At 36.2% G+C, this 24,570-nt stretch overlaps 1 protein-coding gene across 4 annotated transcripts in view; it reads left to right on the plus strand.

The window, feature by feature from the left end:
- The window catches only part of LOC108711038 (dynein heavy chain 3, axonemal), a 555,753-nt gene that overhangs the window by 276,834 nt on the left and 254,349 nt on the right, over positions 1 to 24,570 (plus strand). For all 4 annotated transcript variants that reach the window (XM_018252361.2, XM_041586281.1, XM_041586280.1 and 1 more), the window contains exons 29-34: positions 5,817 to 5,936; positions 9,299 to 9,469; positions 12,251 to 12,388; positions 16,777 to 16,920; positions 18,186 to 18,350; positions 20,421 to 20,643. In XM_018252361.2, the coding sequence (XP_018107850.1) occupies positions 5,817 to 5,936; positions 9,299 to 9,469; positions 12,251 to 12,388; positions 16,777 to 16,920; positions 18,186 to 18,350; positions 20,421 to 20,643 (961 nt within the window). The remainder of the gene's footprint in view (positions 1 to 5,816; positions 5,937 to 9,298; positions 9,470 to 12,250; positions 12,389 to 16,776; positions 16,921 to 18,185; positions 18,351 to 20,420; positions 20,644 to 24,570) is intronic.

Consider the following 24,570-nt stretch of genomic DNA (forward strand, 5'->3'; position numbering starts at 1 on the left):
TGACTTTGAAACTTAAAACACATATTGTAAGTCAGATATTATATTGCATATTAAATAATTTTTTTCACTATTTAGCTAGAGCAGTGCTACATTTATATAAAAAGGACACTGTCTGTAATTATTGTTTCTCATAAAGTATCCTGTCAATAATGTAATAGCTTATTCCATGCAAAATAAGGACATGTTAAAATAAACAAAACTTGTGGTCTAGTTATTTTTTTTTCAAATTACTTTTTATATAATTGCTTTAAAGGGGTTGTTCACCTTCAAACAACTAGTTGTTTTCAGATAGATCACCAGAAATAACTCCAATTATTTTCTGTGTCACAGTTTTCCTATTATTGAAGTGTAAAATGTAATTTTTCACCTTCTAAAGCAGCTCTGGGAGGGGGGGGGTCGCCGACCCTGTAAACTGTTCTAAATTGATATATTTAGTTTATACATTTGTTATCTTTGTCCCTGCTGAGCAGAATCTCTGGGTTTCATTACAGGCAGCTGTTAGAATTGATACAATAGTTGCTAATACTCCAGAGATGCTGCTGAGTAATGTATCAAGTAAATGTTGCAAAATTGTTTAGAGTCTGCCCGTGAATTACTGAGCTGCCAGACTCAAACACCAGAGACAAGAACATCCAACTTTAAATTTAGATTTTGGAAAAACAGTAAAAAAGTAATTTAAAAAACTATTTTTCTGGGGAATAATCTGAAAACAACTGAACGGAAAAAAGTGTTTGGAAGTTGGACAACCCCTATAAGTGATATTCATGTACATTTATACTCACTATTAGTAATGAGCTAAATTTATCACCAGACATGGATTAGCAGTGAAATTCTGTGTTTCGCCTTCTGTGAATTTTTCGCACAAGTCTAGTGAATTACGTGCCCAAGCAGTTAGTGCTGCAGCATGCACTGGCACATTAACACCACCACCATAACTAGTACCAGATTTATCAAAGGGGTGCAAATTGTGAACCATATTGACCAATTTGTACGACAAAGTTAAAGGGATACTGTCGTGGAAAAACATGTTTTTTACAAAATGTATCAGTTAATAGTGCTACTACAGCAGAATCCTGCATTGAAATCCGTTTTTCAAAACAAGAAATGGATTTTTTTATATCTATTTTTAAAATTTGCTATGGGGCTAGATATTTTGACATTTCCCAGCTGCCCTCAGGTCATGTGACTTGTGCTCTGATAAACTTCAGTCACACTTTACTGCTGCACTGCAAGTTGGAGTGATGTCATTACCCCTCCCTCCTACAAGCTGCTGTAATGTAAATAGAGCCTTGTCTGCTGAGCCTGTCAATTGAACAATAGGCAGGAATCAAGATAAGCTCTCACTGACACCACTTCAGAAGGACTGAAATAAGAGTCCTGTGATCACTGCCCCCACTTACGTTTCAAAAATAAATATATATATATATATATATACACACACACAATTCATTTTGGGCACTGGAAAAAATATTTTATATAGATAGTTTATTATATTTGTTTACACAAAAATGAATGGCAGAAACACAGGAGTACACTCCCAGGACTGATGACAGGGAATAGAAAAAAAGGATAAAAATAGGGAGGACATACTTGTAAGTAGTTAATGAAAAAAGAAGTATTGCAGGCAGGAAAGGAGCAAGGTCTGTGTGAGGTGGATAGCAGAGGGAACTCACAGCTCCTTTACCTCATCTAGTAACCAGTAAAACTAACTAGGAAGGCAGCAAGGAGAGAAAGTTCCCCCCTCCAAAGGAATGCAGAGAACACACTTACAGAAGGCAGGAGCTTTGATAGTGTCTGTGGGAGGAGGGGCTGCTAGTGCAGCTGTAGAGCAGAACTTAGGAAAGTGAAAGTAATTGGTTCCCTGCAACCATGTGACCTCTCTCCTCCAAACATCACACGCATGGGCAGAGAGGGGAGGGGGAGTGTACAGCTAGATTCTCATGTCGTAGTACGACCTGGCTTTTCATTACAGAGTGGCTGCCTCCAAGCACACAGGTAATGCTGTGCCTGCTGTTAGAGCAGCACAGAATGAATATGTAATGAGCAGAAATGGAAGCCCCCATGACAAAATACAAACTAAAATAACTTATGCATGGAGTTGTGGATTAACATTTTATTTGCCAGACAGTGTTTATGGATGTGTGTTTTTTATAAAAATGCAAAAAAAAAAAAGTTTAAAATGACGACAGATTCCCTTTAAAATAGCAAGATAAAAGAAAATTTGCAAGATTAGGCATGGCATCACTTCCAGCCACAGCAGTGAATGGATGCACAGGGAGACAAGGGAGGTAGATGTCGGCAGAACACATCTCCTTGCATTGGTTCAGCCCCACAATCTGCTTTTATAACACCTGAGAAAGTGACTGTTTCATGTGCACTCAGAAGTGTGACTTAAGTAAATTTATTTATTTATGTTTAAAACCTTTTTAAAATAAAAGTGAATTACACTATGGGCCCTGCCCCTGCTTTTTAACGTTTTATGCATAAGAGAAATGCTCTGGAATTGGTCCCGGGATGCTGTTTTGATATCAAGAATCTTGTAAGTTATAATCATCATCATTTATTTATATAGCGCCGTCAAGCTACGCAGTGCTTTACTGCAGTTATAGCAAACAGGGAATAAATGGTGGATAACAAACATGGATTACAGAGTACAATAGGGTTAGAAGGACCTAGAGATTAGAGTTTACAAACTAAAGGTTAGGGTACAATTGAGACATTAGGATTATATAAACACTTTGTCATTTTTGATACAGCAATGATTAATTAAGGTACATCGAATAGGCCTCTTAAAACAGATGGGTCTTTAAGGAGCGCTTGAAAGTTTGGAAAGAAGGAGAAAGTCTGACAGCTTGTGGCAGAGAGTTCCAGAGAAAAGCAGAAGCCCGAGAGAAGTCTTGTAGACGAGAATGGGCAGAAGTGATCAGAGGAGAAGTGAGGTGAAGATCAGAAGCAGAGCGAATGTTTTGTGAAGGAGTTGGAGTGTATTTGGAGATTAGAGATGAAATATAGGGAGGGGTTTCATAATTAAGGGCCTTGAATGTGAGTGTAAGTAATTTGAATTTGATTTTAGAAGAGATTGGGAGCCAGTGAAGGGACATACATATGGGAGCAGCTGATGTTGAGCGGCGAGCTAGATGAATGAGTCTAGCGGCCGCGTTTAGAACAGATTGGAGTTGTGAAAGGTGACTTGTTGGAATACCTGTGAGGAGTAAGTTGCAGTAATCAAGGCGGGAGATGATGAGAGACTGAATCAGTGTTTTAGTTGATTCTGAACTGAGATATGGTTGTATTCATGCAATGTTGCGCAGTTGAATATTGCAAGATTTTGCAAGTGTTTGAATGTGTGGTGAAAAAAACAGATGTGAGTCTAAGATAACTCCTAGGCAGCGTGCCTGTGTGGTGGAATGAAAGGTGGTGTTGTTTACAGTGAGTAATATCTGAGGGACAGGGGAAGATCTTGGAGGAAATATAATGAGTTCTGTTTTAGAAAGGTTCAGTTTCAGGTGGCGCTGTGACATCCAGGAGGAGACAGCAGAGAGACAGTCTGTGACTTGGGAAAGGACAGAATTAGAAAGATCAGGAGTAGACAAGTAGAGTTGGGTGTCATCAGCATAAAGGCGATACTGAAGTCCAAATGACTGAATACGTTTTCCTAGTGAAGTTGTATAGAGCGAGAACAGCAGGGGGCCAAGAACAGAGCCTTGAGGAACTCCAACAGAGAGTGGGAAAGTAGTAGAAGTAGAGTTAGAGAAGGAAACTTTAAAGGAACGGTCAGACAGATAAGATGTAAACCATGAAAGAGCAGTGTCCAGAATGCCAGATGAGTGTAGAATGTCAAGGAGGAGTGTGTGGTCAACTGTGTCAAAGGCTGCAGAGAGATCTAGAAGGATTAGAATGGAATAGTGACCTTTAGACTTTGCCAATAGAAGATCATTGTTTACTTTGGTGAGAGCAGTTTCAGTCGAGTGTGATGGGCGAAGCCAGATTGCAAGGGGTCGAGGAGGGAGTTGTGAGTGAGATGCTGGATCAGGCGTTTGTAAACAAGCCTTTCTAGTAATTTGGATGCGAATGGAAGAAGGGAGACCGGTCGATAGTTAGTGGGAGAGCTGGGATCATGGGACGGTTTTTTGAGGATAGAGAGATTAGTGCTTGTTTGTATAATGATGGAAAGGTACCAGTAGAGAGTGAAAGATTAAATAGGTGGGTAAGTGCAGGAGAGAGTGTATCAGAGATTGGGTGGAGGAGGCGAGAGGGTATGGGGTCAAGGGAACAGGTGGTGGGTTTTGAGCAGGCTAGAAGTTTGCTAAATTCATCTAGAGTTGCAGGGGTGAAGGAGTGCAAAGTAGATGTGAGTGGACTGCACGTTGATCTGAGATTGTTGTCGGACGGTATGCACAGCCTAATGAAATCGATTTTTTCATTAAAGAAATGAGCAAGGTCTTGGGCGGTAACATTAATAGGTGGAGGGGGCATAGGAGTGAGTTAAATGTGGCAAACAGTTGCTGTGGTTTGGAGGACATTGTAGATAGATAGTAGATAGTTGCTAATCTCACTAGAGAGTGGGTAGTTCTCATGCTGAGTTTAATTTTCTTTTTGAAAAAAAGCCTTAAAAAGCACTACAGCACTTTAGAAATACAAAAAATACAAAAAAAATCTGTAACAGACTTTCTATGGTTCTGGACACAAACTAAATTGTGTTGCAACACCCTGGTGTTAGTGCTGAACAATGTCAACAACAATATTGTGCTCGGTTCTGTTATTTGTATGTTTCTTTTTCAAAGCCTGTGGCACTGATTTATATTTTATCTTAATATTTGACAATTTATTACAAGTCGCATAACATTGCTGACTGTAATTGCATTGGAATGCTGGGTAAGAATGCTGCATAGTGGGTAGAAACATGGCAATTTACATTGATATTTAGCTCATTTTGTGCAGCGCCATTTTAGCAAATTACCTCTGGTATGGAAGAAAAGTGTAATTATGCTTTAAAGGAGCAGTTCGGTGAAAAATAAAAACTGGGTAAATAGGCTGTGCAAAATAATTTAGTTAGTTAGGCAAAAAATTTAATGTGTTAAGGCTGTAGTGACTGGATGTTTAACAGAACAGAACACCACTTCCTGCTTTTCAGCTCTATAACTCTGAGTTAGTCAGCGACTTGAAGGGGGGCCACATGGGACATATCTGTTTAGTGAGTTTGCAATTGATCCTCAGCATTCAGCTCAGATTCAAAGGCAACATATATGACCCATATGCCCCCCCTCAAGTCTTTGATTGGTTACTGCCTGGTAACCAGTCAGTGTAAACAAGAGAGCTGAAAAGCAGGAAGTAGTGTTCTGGCTATTATGTTACACGACCAGTCACTCCAGCCTTTATATATTACATTTTTGCCTAACTAACTATATTAGAAACATTCTTTATCTATTTACCCAGTTTTTGTTTTTACACTGAACAATTTCTTTAATATCTATAGAATTGCATACATCCTCTAGTAGTACTGTGGAAAAATCTACTGTGTCAAAAATCTAAACCTAGTCACGTGACCATCGGTTTACCTTCTTTGTTAATTCATTAGATATTAGCTATTTGACTATTATTATCCAATCAAGTAAATGTCTTTAAGGTGCATTTTCCTACGCAGTTTATAAAGCCTTCCTCTATATACTCAATCAGAAGAAAAACCTTATTTAAAATACAGCAACACACATCAATAGTTTGTCTCTGAATTCTGTTGTATCTGCGGTTATAATTATATGCTTTAACTTCATTGTGCCATGAAAAAGTAAACCTTTATCTGAATCTTTTTTTTTCAGTGTGTTGTTTTTAACTGCTCTGATGGACTAGACTATAAAGCTATGGGGAAATTCTTCAAAGGTCTGGCACAGTCTGGAGCTTGGGCATGCTTTGATGAATTTAATCGCATTGAGCTGGAGGTAATTGTAACACCATTTTCTCTACATCTTAGTATGCAATGCAAGTTCCAAATCTGACAAGTGCATATGTAAATGCTGAAATTGAACATTGACTTTCAAATTTGGCACTTTCATGTGCTCATATTGCATTTGAGGGCACAATACTATATATATATATATATATATATATATATATATATATATATATATCTATATATATATATATATTATATATATATATATATATGTTTATATATATATATATATATTATATATATATATATATATATATGTTTATATATATATATATATATATATATATATATAAAATCATCCATTGTTTGTTTATCATATATAAGTATTTTGAAAATATATTATTTGCATTGCAGCTCCATAAGCGTTGCACTACATTAAGTCCAGTGAGATTAACCTCATTTTTGAGTGACTCTCTTGTAAATTGGTTGTAAAAAAAAATTATTGAGATAGCACTCACACTGCTTTCACTGAAGTATGTGTGTGTGTATTGTTGCACAGTAACTGGAAAAAAACCCTGAACAGTAGGCATTTATTTCCCAGAATACTCTCTATAAGACAGCAAATGTAGAGAATAACAGGACTGTGTTTACTCAGGCTGAAGATACTGATAAATACTGATGCATAGGTATGGTACAGATCTGCATATATGTTATATTTGGATTGTATATTAATGCCATTCACATGCATCATACAACACTTAAAATGGGAAGCATTTTTTAGTTGCACGAGAATCAGATACACACAAAAGCATTCAAATCTTACATGTACAAGAGACCAAAATCAAATACATACAGTACAGATGCAGACTTTGTATGGTGTTATTTAATAGTTATATAACTGTTTGGTAATGAGCCATGCAGCATAAAGATCTATAGTTTTGTTTTAAATTATATAGCCAACATTTACATAGGATATAAATCAGGCCACGTACCAGTGCAGAATAGACCAAAAATTACATTGCGGTCTGTTTTTCAGGAGGCTAATCCTCCCTAAACCTTTATTATTTTGCAACTATGAGAATAGGACAAATTGTCAAAATATAACGGAGAATGAAAGAAAGATGACACCAAACAATGAGGGACATGAAAATGATAAGATAATTCAGCAATCACAGAAAGGAGAAAGAAAATACTGTTCATAACAAAGACAAAGTAAACTTTTAGCAGAGAACATAGTGAAGTAGGAAATTTCCCTATAACAGCACATTTCTATATATTACGAATTCATTCAAAAGTCAGAGTTGTAGCAGCAGATACATTTTTCTATTTTTGCTGTAATATTTGTTATACATTTTTCAGCATTACCTAGAAAGGATAATGGGGAAATTACAAGATTTCTTTTTTACCATTAAGCTTTGTAGGCTTTTTTAGCAACATTTATGTGAATCATGCTATCAGCCATGAAAATGGAGTTATACATTAAACTCTACGCCAGCATTGTTGTATATAATTTTATTAATAAACAAGAAAATTAAAGCTGCACAGTCTCGCAGAGGGTCATATGTGAATAAATGAAAGGAATTTCATTGGATGAGAAAAGAAAATCTTGCTCACCCAGCAACAAACGTGACCTGGGTGTAAAGACCCCAGGTCCAGCACTTGAACGAATAATCAAAGAAAAAGTCGCTGATGTAAAAATGGGAAAGCACTCACCCGTAGTCTTTAGTGGTCCGGGTGCGTCGCCCCGAACCCGTAGCAGGGGGTGTGTGCACTGTCAAGTATAGAAGAAAAGGCAAGCACTGCCGGACGTCACTTCGAAATGGGTAAAATACAACTTTTATTTCAAATCATTAAAACCAAACTGTCCTGACGCGTTTCGTATCCATACGATACGTAGTCATAGGCACAAGTTCACACAAACTCTCAACGGCTTTTTGAAACAATTCTCAAAGGAAATGACATCACTAATTTAATTCAATCATTTGGAATAAAACACAGATGTTAGCGATGCCCTTAGCGTTACTATGAGTTAATTAAAAATCTGCCGTGTAGAACCACACTCGGTTGTTAAAATATAGGTGAAAATGTTATTTGAAAGCAAGTTATGAGAAAAGCCAAGGAAAATACAAAGATGAACAAACGAATGAATTAACAAATAAATAAACCCTCAATTTCATTCAATGGATATTAACTATGAACATTTAACAAAAAACGTTAAATTTTAAATTTTAAGAAGTTTAAGTTCATCTTAATGTATTAAATGATTGTAAGAAATTAATGTCAATGTGTCAATAATGTCATAAATATTTAATAATTCATAATTATAGTATATATCGTAGATTGTAAATGAATAAAGACACAAGGGCATTAATAATAATTATTATTAGTTATCGATATTTAATATTTTACAATTCATGATTAATGGTGTAAATAATTTAAATAATTTAAATAATTTAAATAAATCATTATTCCTAGGCTAATGAATTTTACCCTGATATAATTTTATTATACCTATACAGTAGTGAAGGGTGAATCAGCGAAAAATTCACAAAACCATTTGAAGTCAATGGGCGTCAAAATAATTTTGATGCACAACAATTTTGACGCAATCGATAATTTTTATACGTGCAAATATATTGTCCAAATACATTAAAGTCAATAGTGTCCCAATAATTTTGACGCACAACAATTTTTATGTATGCAACAAGTTTTATGCATGACAATTTTTTTTGACGCAGCAAATTTTTTGCCACAGTTTCGCGAAAACATCCACCGGCGGCGAAATGTGGACATTCCCTGTGAATCCATGCCTGGGGAATTTATTCACCCATTACTACTATACATTGTTCAGTGTTTTTCATAAACAACATAATTCTGCTACAGCGACTGATATTAGGAGATAAAGGAGTATAGACTCTTGCAATATGTTACCTCCAGGGACAGAGCCTATGGGGTTTTACTCTTGCTAGTTATGAAATGTATGTGTGGAAGGTGGAATTGGTTTATTTTTTTATATTGCTTTAGGCTTGGTATATTGGAGCAGCTTTTTCTGTCTCTTTTGGAGCTTCTTAGTGGAAATTATCATCAGAAAATTAAGCCTGATTAAATGTAAACAGATACATAAAATTATTCCTGTTTGTATGTGCAGCTGCTAATTTCTCATTTTTGTTAGTGAAAACAAAATTAAATCAGCGCTTCAGATCTTGGCAAACTGGTCTTTGCCAAGAATGGGTAAAAGAAGCAGCATTTTGATTCAAATGAAGCCTAGCTCTATTTTGCATAATACCCGAAGAGGATAATGCATTGACTACATTTAATTACGGTGTATATAAGCAATGTATTTTTGAAACATGTATTTTTCACCATATTAGTCTTATTCTGACAAGTTCACATTACATTTGCTTACAGGTACTCTCTGTAGTAGCCCAGCAAATTCAAACAATTCAGCGAGCCATATCTGAGCAGGCTCAAACATTCATCTTTGAAGGTACAGAAATGTGTTTGGATCCATCATGTACAGTGTTTATAACTATGAATCCTGGATATGCAGGAAGAGCTGAGCTACCTGATAACTTAAAGGTAATATTAAACACTGACCCTTTCTTTGACTATTTTACCTTTGTATCCATTTAGGAGAAATATAATCAGATTAATAAAGATCATTTAAGCTAATGCATTCCTTTACAAAAGGGACAATTAAGCAAAACAAGTGCAGAACTCAGAGTTAGAGAGCTGAAAAGCAGAAAGTAGTGTTCTGGCTATTATGTTACACATCAGTCACTTCGGCCTTTATACAGTACATTTTTGCTTAACTATATTTTTTTTATTTTGCACAGCCTACATCTATTTACCCAGTTTTTATTTGTATACTGAACAATTCCTTTAAGACTTAATTTATTGGTTTTTCTCTCTCTATACTTTATCCCATGCAGATCATACTTGTGGTTTATTAGAGCCATCATCAGAATCCTAAGACTCCAGTAACTCATTAGTTTTACTTGATGATGTTGCATATAAATAGTCTACCAGAGGTATCTGTTATTAGAAATATAGCACAAAGTGTGGCAAACTTCCTCAATAAAAACACAAAAGGAAATGACACATTATAGGATAATTTTGCAATGACTGTGGTATTTAGACAATGAGTAAAGAAGTCAATTCAAGTACTGTATATAGTTGAACCCCCATGTAGCATTAACCCATAAGTACATTTTTTTAAAAGTCTCTAAGTTCCAGAAAGGTATTTTTATATGCACAATGTATTTTTAATATGCACAGTAGCTTGAGCTAGCGATACCTCAACCACAGAATGTGGGACAGGAATTGATTGGTAAAGCATTGTGTTTCCTGGTCTTTGTGTTATACTTTATATCAAACAGTTTTTAACCTTTAATAAGAGAACCAATGCTTAGCTATGCCCTAGGTCTTAGGGAAAGGCTTTTCATGCAACCCTTCAATAACTTGCCAGGAATAAATAAAGCGCAGTGCAGTGTCAGTCCAAATTGTGGTCCAATAGGTTCCAGTATCCTTTTAATAACTCTGATCATTTCTGAATACAAAATAATTTTTAAAATCCTTTCTACTATTACATAAAATAATGTACTATTTTATATAACAAATCCTTACATTTATAACAACTTGAGATCCTCTGAGAAGTACAGTAGCTTAGGTTTGTGAAGCTGTAACAACAGCTTAATATTGTAATAACAGCAGGTTACAAGCTTCCTCACAATTATGTTTTACTTTAGATATTATTGCGTTTTTCTCTAAGTCATATAGAGAGTATTCCCATTGGACCTAGACCTTACCTTCTCTTCATTAGAACCCAGCTTTCAATTAAAATTATAATTAGTGCTGACATCCATGATACTCTGAATTCTATTTAATTTCTTTATCTTGCTAATCAGAGATAGATTCGAGGCAGAAACTATTTTATCCTTTTATGAGTTTCTTCAAATATAAATCAGGGCAAGATTTTTCACAATACATTTATTTAAAGTTTTATTTTCTTTACTTTATAGAGTAGATTTTATTAAATGTTAATGGATATAGAAAAAGCAAAAGAGATTGAGTCTAAGATAGAGAAACTGCTTTTCCTTGTACAGCTATAGGATCTAGTGTTTGGAATGTTTAGGACCTTGGTTTTTCTTGATAAGGGGTCAAGCCTTAAGTCTATTTATAGTGATGGGCGAATTTGTACCATTTTTGTTTCGCCGCAAAATTTGCGAATTTCCTGTCAAATTTGCGAAACTACGAAAAATTCACAAAACGTTGCAGGCAAAAATGCGCCAGTGTCCAAAACGGACGCCAGAGAATTTTCACTGCAGTTTTGCGAATTTAATTACCGGTGGCGAAACGCGGGAATTCACCGTGAACTTGCGCCTGGCAAATAAATTCGTCCATCGCTATCTATTAATTCATTTAAATATTAAAAGTAAACCAAATAAAATTATTGTATGACCATATTGAGTTATGCTGCTCAGTTACCCTATATGATACAGTACTGTTTTATTATTATAGAGGATTTACACAGAATTTCTGTGCCCTTCAGTCTAATACATCTGAGCACTCTCACAATGTGGTAAGGCTACATAATCCCACTTGAAGTTCAAGTAGACAGACACCTTTCAGAAACTATAGTGTATTCAAAGAGCTTCGCATTTAGGGGATTATTTATCAAAGGCCGAATGTTCGAGTTTTTTATACCTCAAATGAATGTTTGAATGTTTAAATGGTTTCTTAGTTAGGAGAAAACTCTATTCTGCAAGTTCGAGTTCGGAAACCTGAAAACATCATGAAGGCTATTAACATCTTTAAATGGTACAAGGGACCTCTGCAATTGGCTCCTACATGACCATGAGAGGTTTTAGATGGTGTATTTTCAGATTCAAGCTTTTCCAGGGTTGGTGTATAATAAATCTTGAACATTTTTATTTTTTTTAACCCGAAAATGTGTTAAATTTTCAAGGATAACAGAACTCAAACCTTAATAAACAAGCCCCTTAATATCCTTCATATAGAAACTTTTACTCTCTTCGGTTGAGTTGCCACATACTTCAGAGATCCATACTTAAAATGCAATTTTTGTTAAAGACACATGTATTTACTAACAAAGTCAATGACACTTTGGTCTGGCTTCAAATGAAAACTAAATCAATACAATGCCAACAGCAAGGTTCTGTTTTATTAGCTTGTTCTCATGGATCCTTCATTGCATCTTCTGCTCTGTAGAACAAGGTCATAAGTCCCCTTTTTCCAATACATCATCTCCACAGGACTTGCTGAATAAATAATTGATAAGCAATGTGCACAGTAATTACATTGAGTTTCTCTGTAACCTTTTGTGTTTATTTACTCCAGGTTCTTTTCCGTACTGTGGCAATGATGGTTCCAGATTATGCTTTAATTGCTGAAATCTCTTTATATTCTATGGGCTTTGTTGCTGCCCGTAGCCTTGCTGCTAAAATTGTTGCTACATACAGGCTCTGCTCTGAGCAGGTAAGACTATCATTCCATTTTGCTTTTCCCATGTAATCTCACTTTTTTTGTTCATTGAAATTAGAATTCATATTGCATGCACTTAACAGGGAAACCTCAATTTTAAGTACCCTGATTTTAAGTTTTCCCACATTTTACAATGTTTTTGTGATTCCACCCTGATTTTACACAATGTTGCCCAAAATGGCTATTTGTCCTCTGTGAATGTTATTATTGGTGAAATAAATGGTTTAAATTATTAGCCAGATGTATATTTTGCCATGGTTCTACCTGTAAATAGCCACATCCAATTAGTCTGCACCATATACAGTCATGCACTTATTGCTTTAGATTATGCATCTGATTGTCGGATAGGCCTTGCACATGCCCCCATTAGAGTTATATTAATACTGAGATGCTTATCTCTTGTCGTTAACACTGTAAAAATTGTATTTTAAAGTAAAACCGACTCCTGTCCTTATAGCCTTTCAATACTTGAAGAATACGTTCTTTAACACATTTCTTCAGATTTTTCACAATTTTTCCTGGTTCTTTGGAAAATGTAAAATGGGGGTTCTATTGTACTTCATCTTCCCTTTCCAATTATCAGAAAGGTTGCTATGTTAAGCTAGGACATCATATATTAGTTATTCACTTTCCCTCTCCCCCCTTTTTTTTTATTCTTTCTGCCAATGTCTGCACAAATCTTATCACTGTATGTTTGCTATAGGTTATTGCCCAGATACGTATTTGCCTATTATTAATAATAGAGTCCAATTATATTTTCCTTAATTGGTTACATTATTGATGACCAGCTCGGGGCAAGAAGAATATTTTTAATGCTGAATTCACAGCAGTTTTGCAGTGGGGAGGGGGTTCTGGGGGGATATAGTTAAAAAAAACATTTAAAAAGCAAAAGTACTCTGCAAAATGTGCGTAAATAAGGGCCCATGTATTTGATTCTGGACATATGTATGACACATTTTTATTGCTTTTTTAACTGAAAAACAACCCTAAAACACTTTGAGGCACAGAGGTCGAATTTCGAATTCATGTGAATTGTTTTTAACTCTAATAAATATGAATATAACAAAGATGAAGAAAGAAAAAGAAGCGACCCATGTAACTGCACCTGCCCATCCATCACATCCGACAACTCAGGGGTGATTGGTTAATAGAACACAACTTTTAATAAATGATTAAAACCCAATGTCCAGTGCCCATCAATTATGAATGTAATATACTGAATATACTCAAAATTTGATTGGTGGGGTTATTTTATAAAAAAATCAAATATCTAAAACTCGAACGAATATTACCGACCTGAAAATGTGAAGCAAATTAGAATCTAATTAGACTAAACTCTAATCGAGTTTTTTCTCTGAAAAGTATTTAAATGTTAGGAAGGCTAGTAACATGTTCAATTTGGTCCCTGGACCTCTCCCATTGACTTATACATGAACACGGTAGGTTGTAGGTTGTGAATAGTCAAATTTAAATTTTTAAAGAGCCAGGGTTTGATAAATCTCGAAATTCTAATTCTAATTAAAACAACTTATGTGAAACTAATAACCAATAGCAAAGTGTCCATAAAGGGTTTTTTCCAAAGATGTGGATTTTTGAAGTATGAAATGGTCTGTAGATAGGTGCGGGAGTGATGTTTTTAGTATATGGGTTAATAGCTTGAAAAGGTCCTAGTATTGACATCCTGGAATGTTTTCCTTACAAATCTGCTTTGAACTCACTTGCAACCAATTTCTACATAAAGTAAGGATTTGTTTTCACAAATTTCTTCAACTATGATTTTGAAAAAAAACCTTCATCTCATCCGATGTTATTTAGCACCTCTGGTTTGATTGTTTCCACTGTCATCCAGAGATCATCAGTATGGAATCCCAAGGGACTCTTTTAAAGTCATAGTTTGCTATCAATGGAAAACCCACAGGGAATAAATGAAGGGTAAATCATATTAACCACTTCTATGGAAGAGGCAACCCCCCCTTCCCTCGTTCTAAGCAAGGGAGCCTGCACGACCTAGTTCAGTTTAACAACAACCAAGATATATATATTTATTTCAGTTTAATTCCAATTTTATTGCAATAAGATCATCACTGTTTGTAGTGACATCACAACCAGAACTTCCTTTTATTTTCTACTAAAAATTGTTTTCTCGTTCATTATCCATTTTTATCCCAAACCCAATATTGCAGAAGTGATTTTTTTTGGAAGTTGGATGCTTAAACTGCTTATAGCAAAAATCTAAATACTGGAAATAGTTGTTAATGTAGTACTATGCAATATTCAAGTTCTTAAAATTTAAAAATTATAAAAAAGTTTCTTCCTTAAATCAGTCAGGAACTGGACCTATTAAAATCTGTGCATTTATTGCAGTCATGTCATCTCATTCAAAGTTTCAATTTCATTAGCCAGTCTAATTTTTTTCTCGTAGTGTTTTATGCATACATATGCTCTGGACAATTAAACTGTGTCTCAAGTGTCTTCATTCATCTAGTTACATTTCTGATCTGTGATTAATCAACATCTTTTCTTTACCTTCTCACACTAACTTAAATGGCTGCACAGCTAAGATTATTTTCTTCCACAGTTATCTGACTGCAGCTAAGCCCCATCCATATATATTAGATACGACTGCTCCCAAGACCCATTCATATAGATTAGTATTGTTTCAAAAATATATTTTGTGGCTTTTTTTTTTCTCTGGGTCTATTTTCTTTTCTTAGTTATGAAACAAGATGGATATGGGGCCATTGGTCTTACAGAAAACCATTACCCTTCAGGGTGAATATGTGACCTGAAGCTCATAGATTTTATATCCGACCAGCTTTGAGCAATGTGATTTCATTATTCATTGCCCCTTTTATACTGACACTTGTAACTAGGTAATTGATGCTTTATCTGATTCTTGCAATTCTTCAAGGTTTAAAGGAACTGCAAAAAAGACATGGTCAGTTAGTACTTTAATAAACTGCATTTTTAATGTGAATCTAGTTTAGGATCTTATAGAGGTATATTTCACTTTCAGTAAGGGTTTTGAGGTATTCTTTAAAAATAAACATGTTAATTTAAGTTAGGGGTTTTTCATAAATTGTAAACTAAACATGCAGTTAAAATAAGACTGAGAAAAGTAAAATGCTTCTATCTCCACATGGGTAGAACAGGGTCCAGCAAGGAGATATAACCACAGGTTACAGTATATAAAGACAGCTGGATGGGATTTTATTAAAACAGAGGTCCATTGTGTTGGGTTGTCTTTTTCAGTAAGCCAGAGTTCAAAATGTTTTGGTGAATTGAAACTTGTAAGATGTTCAATGTCCTATTACAGCCCAAGTGATCAGTGCAGAATTGCTTTTACCCTCATATATTTTATACCTCATCATCTAACAGAACTATAATAACAACACAATTAAATATTCTCTGTTTATTTTTTAGCTTTCTAAATAAGAGGTTACTGCATAATAGAGTCCTTATTAGAAGGGAGCAGGAAAAAGTTTTAATAAGCTGGGTTCATGTAGGCACTGCAAAAGTAAGTGCAATGGTTTAGGGGCAAAATTAGAATCTGACAATAGAATACTGACAAATATTAAATTGATAGACCCATACCTCAATACATATGGTTTAATGGCAGCTTATGCAGGGGCGTTTTCAGGGGCTGCTGCCGTCTAAGGGAGCAGCCCCAATGCCACCCCCTACCTGCTCTTTCAACTTTTAGCATTGGAGCGGGTCCAGGGGTGGCAGCATCGCTCGTGCAGTGAGCGCTATTGTGCTTTTTGCTGCGCCTGATAACATGCCTCCTGAGGACCTTGTCTCATGGCAGGAGCGGCCATGAGCTTATGTTTAATGTAACCTACAAGTACCATTTGCGACCTTGTGGACATTGTTAAAACATGAGAACACAATGCTGTAATGGAAATGATTACATTTGCTTTCTTCTTTGCTAACTTAAAGTTGTCTATAAAACAACAATAGATATTAACCTTTTTAAATAAATAGGGCTTGTGCTGAGCATACTTTGTGCCATTTGTTTTAAATAGGAAATATGTTTGTTTTTATTATCTCTTGTACTAAACAGGGCAAGATTTGCAATTAAAAAGCCACATTCTACTTTTGGTTTCCCCTTGCCTCATTACAATAATGTCTCTACTATAATCTTTTATTAAGAACAAATACAATTTAAAATTATTATACATTCCGTTCTGCTAAACCTTTATATATTAATGTATGTTAAAGTAAAATGTACTGTACTGTATGGTTACTCTTTTGTGTGGAATACTCTTGTATTCAAGAACTTGTGAAAAAGCAAGTCACTCATTCAATGAAATTCACTCGTAAGTGCCAAGAGTTCCATTCATTCACATACTAGCACAATAATTTCTCCCTGTTTCCTTTAGCTTTCTTCTCAGCATCACTATGACTATGGCATGAGAGCAGTGAAATCAGTATTAACTGCAGCAGGAAATCTAAAGGTTAAATTCCCGACTGAGAAGGAAGACCTGCTGATGCTGCGGTCAATTTATGACGTCAACCTACCCAAGGTACAATAGTTCTGACAAGGCACATCAGTGGGGTTATCTGTGAACAGTAAAACATGCAGCAAAACAAGAACAAGATTTAAAAATGCTATTTAACTAATTTTAAATCAATTGGTAATTACAAGGCTGGGAAAAAGATCAACATCCTCCATCAGTTTAATTGCAATATATATGGCCATTTGTTCTGTAGAATGTCACTACTCAATACTGTAAAATGCTACTCAAAATATTCTTAGGTCTCTTTCCAAAATTTACAAATTCATATTTTAATATCCTTACACATTTATAATGCTTTTTGTACAAATTGCTGGTATCTTAAGGTTAGTTTTTCCCTATTCACAGTACTGTGTGGGAAGGAAAATATTGAATTCCAGTAAAAAAAAGGTGATACATTCTTGCTGTTAGTTTGAAGGGAGCATAAACCTTACTTAGTGTTACTCCGCCCAAATGTTGCTGACTATAATTTCTGTAAATCTCCAGAATATATCAATGCCTAAAGCATGATGCATCTGAAGCACAGCAACAACAGAAATGAGGACTCATTTACCAAGTGGAAGGCAGTATGCAAATTCCAAAAATGGACACCGTATACTGTGTTTTTGCATACTGCACAATGCCTTTCACTCTCTTAAAATCACCCTTCCTGCGCTCCACTTGTGACCTGTGGCTGCTACCATGAATAAAGCAATGCTTGCATTCAGCAGAGCTGTATTCATGAGGTGTAGGATAGGGGAAGCACATACTGCAGGAGCTCTCTTCCTATCCCCTAATTTGAACTTTATTTGGATGAACACGTTAAGAAACAGTGGCAGATAAAAGCTTTGATGGGACCTAGTACTTACCACCTGGCCTATGGCAGGTGGTGAGGACATTTCTGGTCTGCTCTGGATAGGGTTGCCACCTTTTATTTCTGGCCATACAGGCCAATGAATATTCACGCACATTGCTGGTAAAATTGTAATACTGATCCTGGCAGGTGAAATACCAGCCCAGTGGCAACCCTAGCTCTAGCCAAAACTGCCCTCTGTACTTTGTGCCAGATTTTGTACTTAAATATAATTTCAAACAAGTCAAAGATTCATAAAAAAGACCTGTCTGGCAAGTGTATTGCTTTGCTTTTTTTAAAAAAATATAACACCTCAACTATACTTTTAATTACTGAAGAAAACAAACGTTAAGCAGCATTTGCAAGGTGGCATTGGGGGCACTATATTTCTTTTTATTCTGCTATTTCTTATCCTTTTTTTATCATCACTTTCAATTTACAGTTTTTGTCCCATGATATTCCACTATTTGATAGCATCATATCAGACCTCTTCCCAGGGGTTGTTTTACCAACTTCTGACCATGGAAGCCTAGAAGTGTCTGTCGGGGAAATTGCACGCAAAATGAATCTGCAGCCGGTCCCTTGCTTCATCAAAAAGATAATTCAGGTCAGCAAAATCTCTTCAAACTTTTATGAACTGAACTTTTTCTTTAATGAATGCGTTTTGAGTATATTGCACACCAATTCCTACATTGGGAGGGATATATAGTTACTTCAGGCTAGTACATGGGCTTTGTAATGTTTGGTGTGTTTGTACTCCTGCAACAACTGCTCTGTCTTTGTCTGATTGGAAGATTTAATTGAAACTGCACATTAAAATGTCCTATATTTCATATTACATTTATTTTGTAAGAACAATATATTTAATATTAAATTAAAATGGTATAAAACATCACAAGTCTACCAGAATAATTGTGTTTATTTACAGTAGATGAGTTGAATTCTAATAGTGGAGTTAAATCATAATAAGTAATAACTTTTTTCTCCATTTGGGTTCATATTCCCTCAAATCCTCTACTATCATCATATTATTACTCGTATTTTTTTAATCTGTATTGGTAAATGGTTACACATTGCATTAACCCCATGGGGCTGCTTTATAATGAGCAAGCATTTGTATTATGATATGAACACTACAGTGTGCAGGATTGAAAGCTGGGACACTTGACAAATGGGGGAAAACCAGTGCTGCTTCTGCCACGAGTCAAGGTGAAAACCTTGCAATAGGTGGCAATTAGAGATGGGCGAATTTATTCGCAAGGTGCGAATTTGCGGCAAATTCCCACGATTCACCCCTGGCAAATAAATTTGTGAAACCACCATGAATATTCGCTGGCATCAAAAAAACGGACACCAGTGTCAAAAAAACGGACGCCGGTGTCAAAAAACGAGACGCCAGTGCTGTTTCGTGAATTTTTCACAATTTCGAGAATTTCGCTGGAAATTCACTAATTGTTCGGCGAAACGCCCCAAATTCGCCCATCACTAGTGGCAATGTGCAGAAGGTTACAAATGGTGGCAAAGGTAGCCCCTGGTAAATCAAGAGGTGAATTTCTAGTTCATGAGCAGAAAAGCAAGATGAACCAAAGTGCAGGAAATTCAGCCTACTTGGGTTTCTCCTTGTTTTGTGCATGACTTAAAAAAGTAGGTGTGGTCTTATTAGATCAACAGAATCTGAGTGAGCCAAAAAATTAACCTCACTTTAAAAATTTAGACAGCACTGTGTTAGAGAATGCTGGGAGTTTGAATCCAGCAGCAACCTACGTGTTCCATAATGGGTACATTTCCAAGGATATGCTACATAATGTATATAATATTTACTTGTTCTCTAGAAAAAAATAACTGTATGGATTTGTAGAAACTCTGTGTATCATCATGACATGTATTGTTCCAAATAAAGAAAAGATCAGAAGGGAATGACAAAAATGAGACGTATTTAATAAAAATGTAATGAACAATAATTAGTCATGTAAAAAGAGAATCTAGCTGTAGTTGTAGAACTCAATGCTAAAATGTAACATTTCCATATGAATGGAAACATTTATAATACAGTGCTTAGGACCTGGGGTTTTCTGTATAACTAAGCTTTCTGTAATTTGGATCTTCATACCTACTAGAAAATCATGTAAACATAAAATAAACATAGCAGGCTGGTTTTGCTTCCAATAAGGATGAATTATATCTTAGTTTGGATCAAGAATATGGTTCAGTTTTATTATTACAGAGAAAAAAGGAAATCATTATTTTGGATTATTTGGATAAAATCTAGTCTATGGGAGATAGCCTTTGCTTAATTTGGAGCTTTCTGGATTATGGGTTTCCGGTTCGGATAATGGATCCCATACCTATAATATTTTATTATTATATTAAAAAGTTGAAATTTTTACTTTTCCTATAAAAATGTCTAAGGAATTATCCCTCTTCTGGTTTCATTTAAAAGTTGTCCACGTGAAAAGGTGGGGTTCTGTAGTATTTTGGGACTACTTACTTTATGTTTGCTAAATCCTTTAATAGCATAGTTTAGAAACTTGACTAAACCACCTACGCTAAGCAAGCATTTTGTCTGTGGATGGAAATTTTGGGGTCACTGATGGGGACCTGGAGACCTGTAATTTTCTGCTGTACGTTCTGAAACAGAGGTTTTCTTGCAAGCAATTTCTTTGTTCTTTTATTGCAGATCTATGAAATGATGCTTGTCCGTCATGGTTTTATGCTAATTGGAAGTCCTTTGGGAGGAAAAACTTCTGCTCTTAAAGTTCTTGCAGGGGTTTTAAAGGACCTTGAAGAGAAAGGGCTTATGGATGAACATGGAGTGGATTATATTTTTATGAATCCAAAAGCTGTATCAATTGGTGAACTGTATGGCAGATTTGATCCAGTATCACATGAATGGAGTGATGGTAAGTCTCTTAGCACAGTTAATATTACTTAATAAACTGACCTACTAAAAGGAAAAAGTTGGGCAGTCCTGTGAAGGAGGCTGTATGACTAAAATGTCATGAGTTTAACCATCTAAGGAAGCTCTCCACCAATGACAATACAAGATCAGTTTAAACTGTAGCATACTTCAGCAGGCTACAGCCTTTTTTTTTTTTTTTTGCACAGGCCCGGATTTGTGTAGAGGTCACAAAGGCCTAGGGTGGCAAAATATTAGTGGTGGCATGGCGCCCAGCCACCTTCTGGGGTGCACTATGGATGTACAGTGCTACGGCACATGCACATTAGTGGGGGAGAGGGCTAGTGATGGTGGACTAGGGGCGCCCGCCTAGGAAATCTGGCTCTGTGTGCACACTATGTTCTTCTTTGTAAATGACCCCTAAAAAGTAGCAAATGTTTTAATGTCCTGGCCCACGAATTTCTTTTTATAACCAACTTCATTCTGCAAACTGAGAAAAATACTTTGCTTGCATACAATTCTGCATCAGCATGACCCCCACAGATGTTTTATACTCATGGGCAACCTCTGGGTCTACTAAATCCTAACTGTTTTGAAGATGTCTTCTTGTTTTAAATGTAACAAAATAATATGTGTTAGCCATTTCTACAATAACAAAGACACAGTAGGATGCTTTGTAAAACAAAATTATGGATGAACAGATGAGAAAAAAAATTAAAGCTGTCTGTCTGGGTCTGATTGGAATTGTTTAATTTCAATAATCAAATGCACAGTAAAATGTATTTTATCTCATTTTACCATCATTTCACTAAGAAAAAAATAGTGTTTAATGAAATGTGTACAAAATATCAAAAGTCTGCTATTTGCTGCTTCAATAACAGAACCCAGAGTCATTGTTTTCTAATTATTTAGATGAGTTGGCTTCCATTAGCAGAGTTAAAGGATAATAAGCAAATCCATTTTTTTTTTCAAATTGTCTTGCTCTTACTTGATGTATGTCACACCTTTAGTATGTTAAATTGGTTTGTATGTTGGATCACTGTACCATAATAATACCTACCTTATTAATTTCCCATTTTGTTAAAATCATGATGTAGACAATTCTTTACAATGTATTTAATTTATCTGAAAGAACAGAAGGAAGCTGAATTCTCAATGTTTGAATTAGAGGGAAAAAAGCAACTGTGTAAAAAAAAAAAGAATCACAACCCGCATTAGCAGCCACCTTTCTTTGCAGAAATGGAGTCACACACAGGTGACCGTTAGATTGTTCCATCCATGTTTAATGCAGCTATAAATCTCGAATGAGTTTGAAATGTGTTAAGTGATATTAAAAGTTAGGGTTATCAAGTGAGAATGGTGATGTTGAAAAGCAGGGGGAGAATGTAGGAGGGTAAAGGTGTTTCTATACTTTAATTTTTTAGTTTCCCCAGGAGGTTGCTTAGATAACTAGATTGGGCCTTTATTAGGGGGAGAAAGTTTCCTGGTATATGTACATAGCCAGAGGTGTCAGACTTTTCCCTAGGTTATAAATAAGGGAACATGTGCTCAGTCTCTTTCAGTTCCCTCGCTTATTGGAGGTAGATTCCAGTAGGAGAACACTAATGGAACACTACTGGACTTTACTTCTTTTATTATGCTGACTGTAAATCTGTATCTGCTATAGATTATTTTATGTACTAGTATGTCTCAGTAGGGATAATTGTGATGCATACTCCCATGTTAAGTGGAGGTGCCAAAAGAAACATGACAAACATTGTGATGCCTCCCACCATGATGTCATGGACCAAGAACAGGGATAAGTGTGTACTGTGACATGCCACTGGCCTGCACATGCACTTTTATGGGAGAATTAGCGTTTGGTAGGCAGGTAGCATAGTATTTGGAGCTTAGAGACAGGGACACCAAGGTTTAGGACAAACACACATCTTTATTAAGCACTGGACATTCCCAACAAAAAGGCAACAGAAAAATGTTCAGGTTACAGTTCAACTTCACTGTAGAACATGCAGGGTACAGTTCAGTAAATACACTGCAAAACATTCAGGGTTTTTCCCCCTCTGGTCGCTCACCATCAAGGGAAACTCTCACCCTCTTGCACTTTGAAGTATTTGGGCTTCACACTCAGCCATGCTAGTTAACCCTCCTGGGATTCAGACTCACTAGCCTCTGCCAGTCCTTTTCTATTTCTTTCCCCACAAGGGATTTAGGCTCCAACCTCTGGAACTCTCTTGCTGGCAGCAAATCTCCTTCTGCCCAGCTCTGTCTCTCACAGCACCTCACTTCCTTGGAGAGCTTTGAGCTATGCTCACCCAGCCCCTTTACATTCCCAGGTAGCTCCTCTCTCAGCTGCCACTTAATTACCTGGCTGAGAGGGAATATTAACCATACCTGAGCCGAGTATCTCTCTGCAACACCTATCTTGCAGTTTAAATGTACTCTTTCCCATGTACTTTCCTGCAAGTCAGTGGTGTTTTCCAAACACCTTGTCACAGTACATAGGGCAGTCAGAATTCTCACTATAGTCCCAAGAATGCTTTACACTTGATAATATATATTAAGTATGCTGGTCAGTCCATTGAACTTTTGTCTAGGGCAGCATTGTAGTGATGTGCGGGCCGGGCCGAAACTTGGGGAACCCGCTGGTCTGGCGGGTTTGGGCCAACTCCTGCACAAAATCTTCGGGTCATGGGCGGGTCCGGGTCGAGCTCTTCTCCTGCTCTCCCCACCCTTAACCTAGTACTGCTGGCTTCCAGCACTGGAATTTATAGACTTATGCCTGCCCCCGCCCCTTTTGTTACATCACTGCGGGGCGGGCGCTGCAACCTAGTACTGCCGGCTTCCGGCCCAGAATTTATAGACTTCCGCCTGCCCCCACTGGTCTATAAAAAGTGGGCAGCGGTGGGCCTGGGCCGGGAGCAGTTCAGGAGGGGGCAGGTTAGGGTTGAGAAATTCTCGACCCGCACATCACTACAGCATTGTTTTGGAGGTTTATGTTCCCTTTAATCTGTAATTATTGTATTAATCAGAATAAATACCTCTGACATATAACAAATTATTAAGCACCTCCATGTCAAGAAAGTGTGCAAAGCTGCTCTGTAACACTGAAATGCTATTTTTATTATTATTCTGCCAGATAGATTTTTCCCTCTATTATTCACTGAAACTGAGCTCTTGACTGTTGAATTAATTATTTGCAGGCTGAGTTCATATGGAGTTATTCTTTCCATATATATTTTTTAAATAATATTAAATTAAGAGATTGAAAAAGATACATTGCAATGTTGGGGTAATGAAATGCAAATTACAGAAGAATAATTTGTTTTCAGCAGCATTTACCTCCATATTTTCTGATCAGCACATATTTTTAAGCAGTGATATTTTAAAGCAGAAATCCATTACAAGCCTTGAAGGCACCTAATGGCTTATTTCCCGTGTTCCTCGTGTTTGACACTTTGCTGAGCCTTAGGGCACATTTTTTTCCCATTTGGTTCAATAGTTTCTAGGGTATAAGAAGATTTTACAGTTTTCATGGATTATCTTCGCTGTCAACAGATTTCACGTGTTTCCTCCTACATCTTTCATTTTTATCTAGCTGCTGCAGTGGTTTCATTCATGCTGGTCATTTTTAGCAGAAGTTGATATTAATGCAGCACAGAAGCATTTGTTTTGTTTCCTTTAATACTTGTATTTATTTCTACTGTCTACACTTTGGTATGATCTGGGGTGCAAATAACTTGTAACCCTTTTTAATGCTGGAGGCTCGGTGAACATTTATATTGCTTAGGGCCTTACAAATATTTAACATTTTGACATCCCTGTTCTCAAGACTGGTTCCTTGAGGCAGCTTCTTGTTTACACATGGCATGCACAATATAGTTTCTTTTTTTTTAAACATTTTAAGAATGACTTTTTCTTGAATCCCTCAAAC

Source organism: Xenopus laevis, chromosome 3L (genome assembly GCF_017654675.1).
Source record: "Xenopus laevis strain J_2021 chromosome 3L, Xenopus_laevis_v10.1, whole genome shotgun sequence".
NCBI classification, from domain to species: Eukaryota; Metazoa; Chordata; class Amphibia; order Anura; family Pipidae; genus Xenopus; species Xenopus laevis.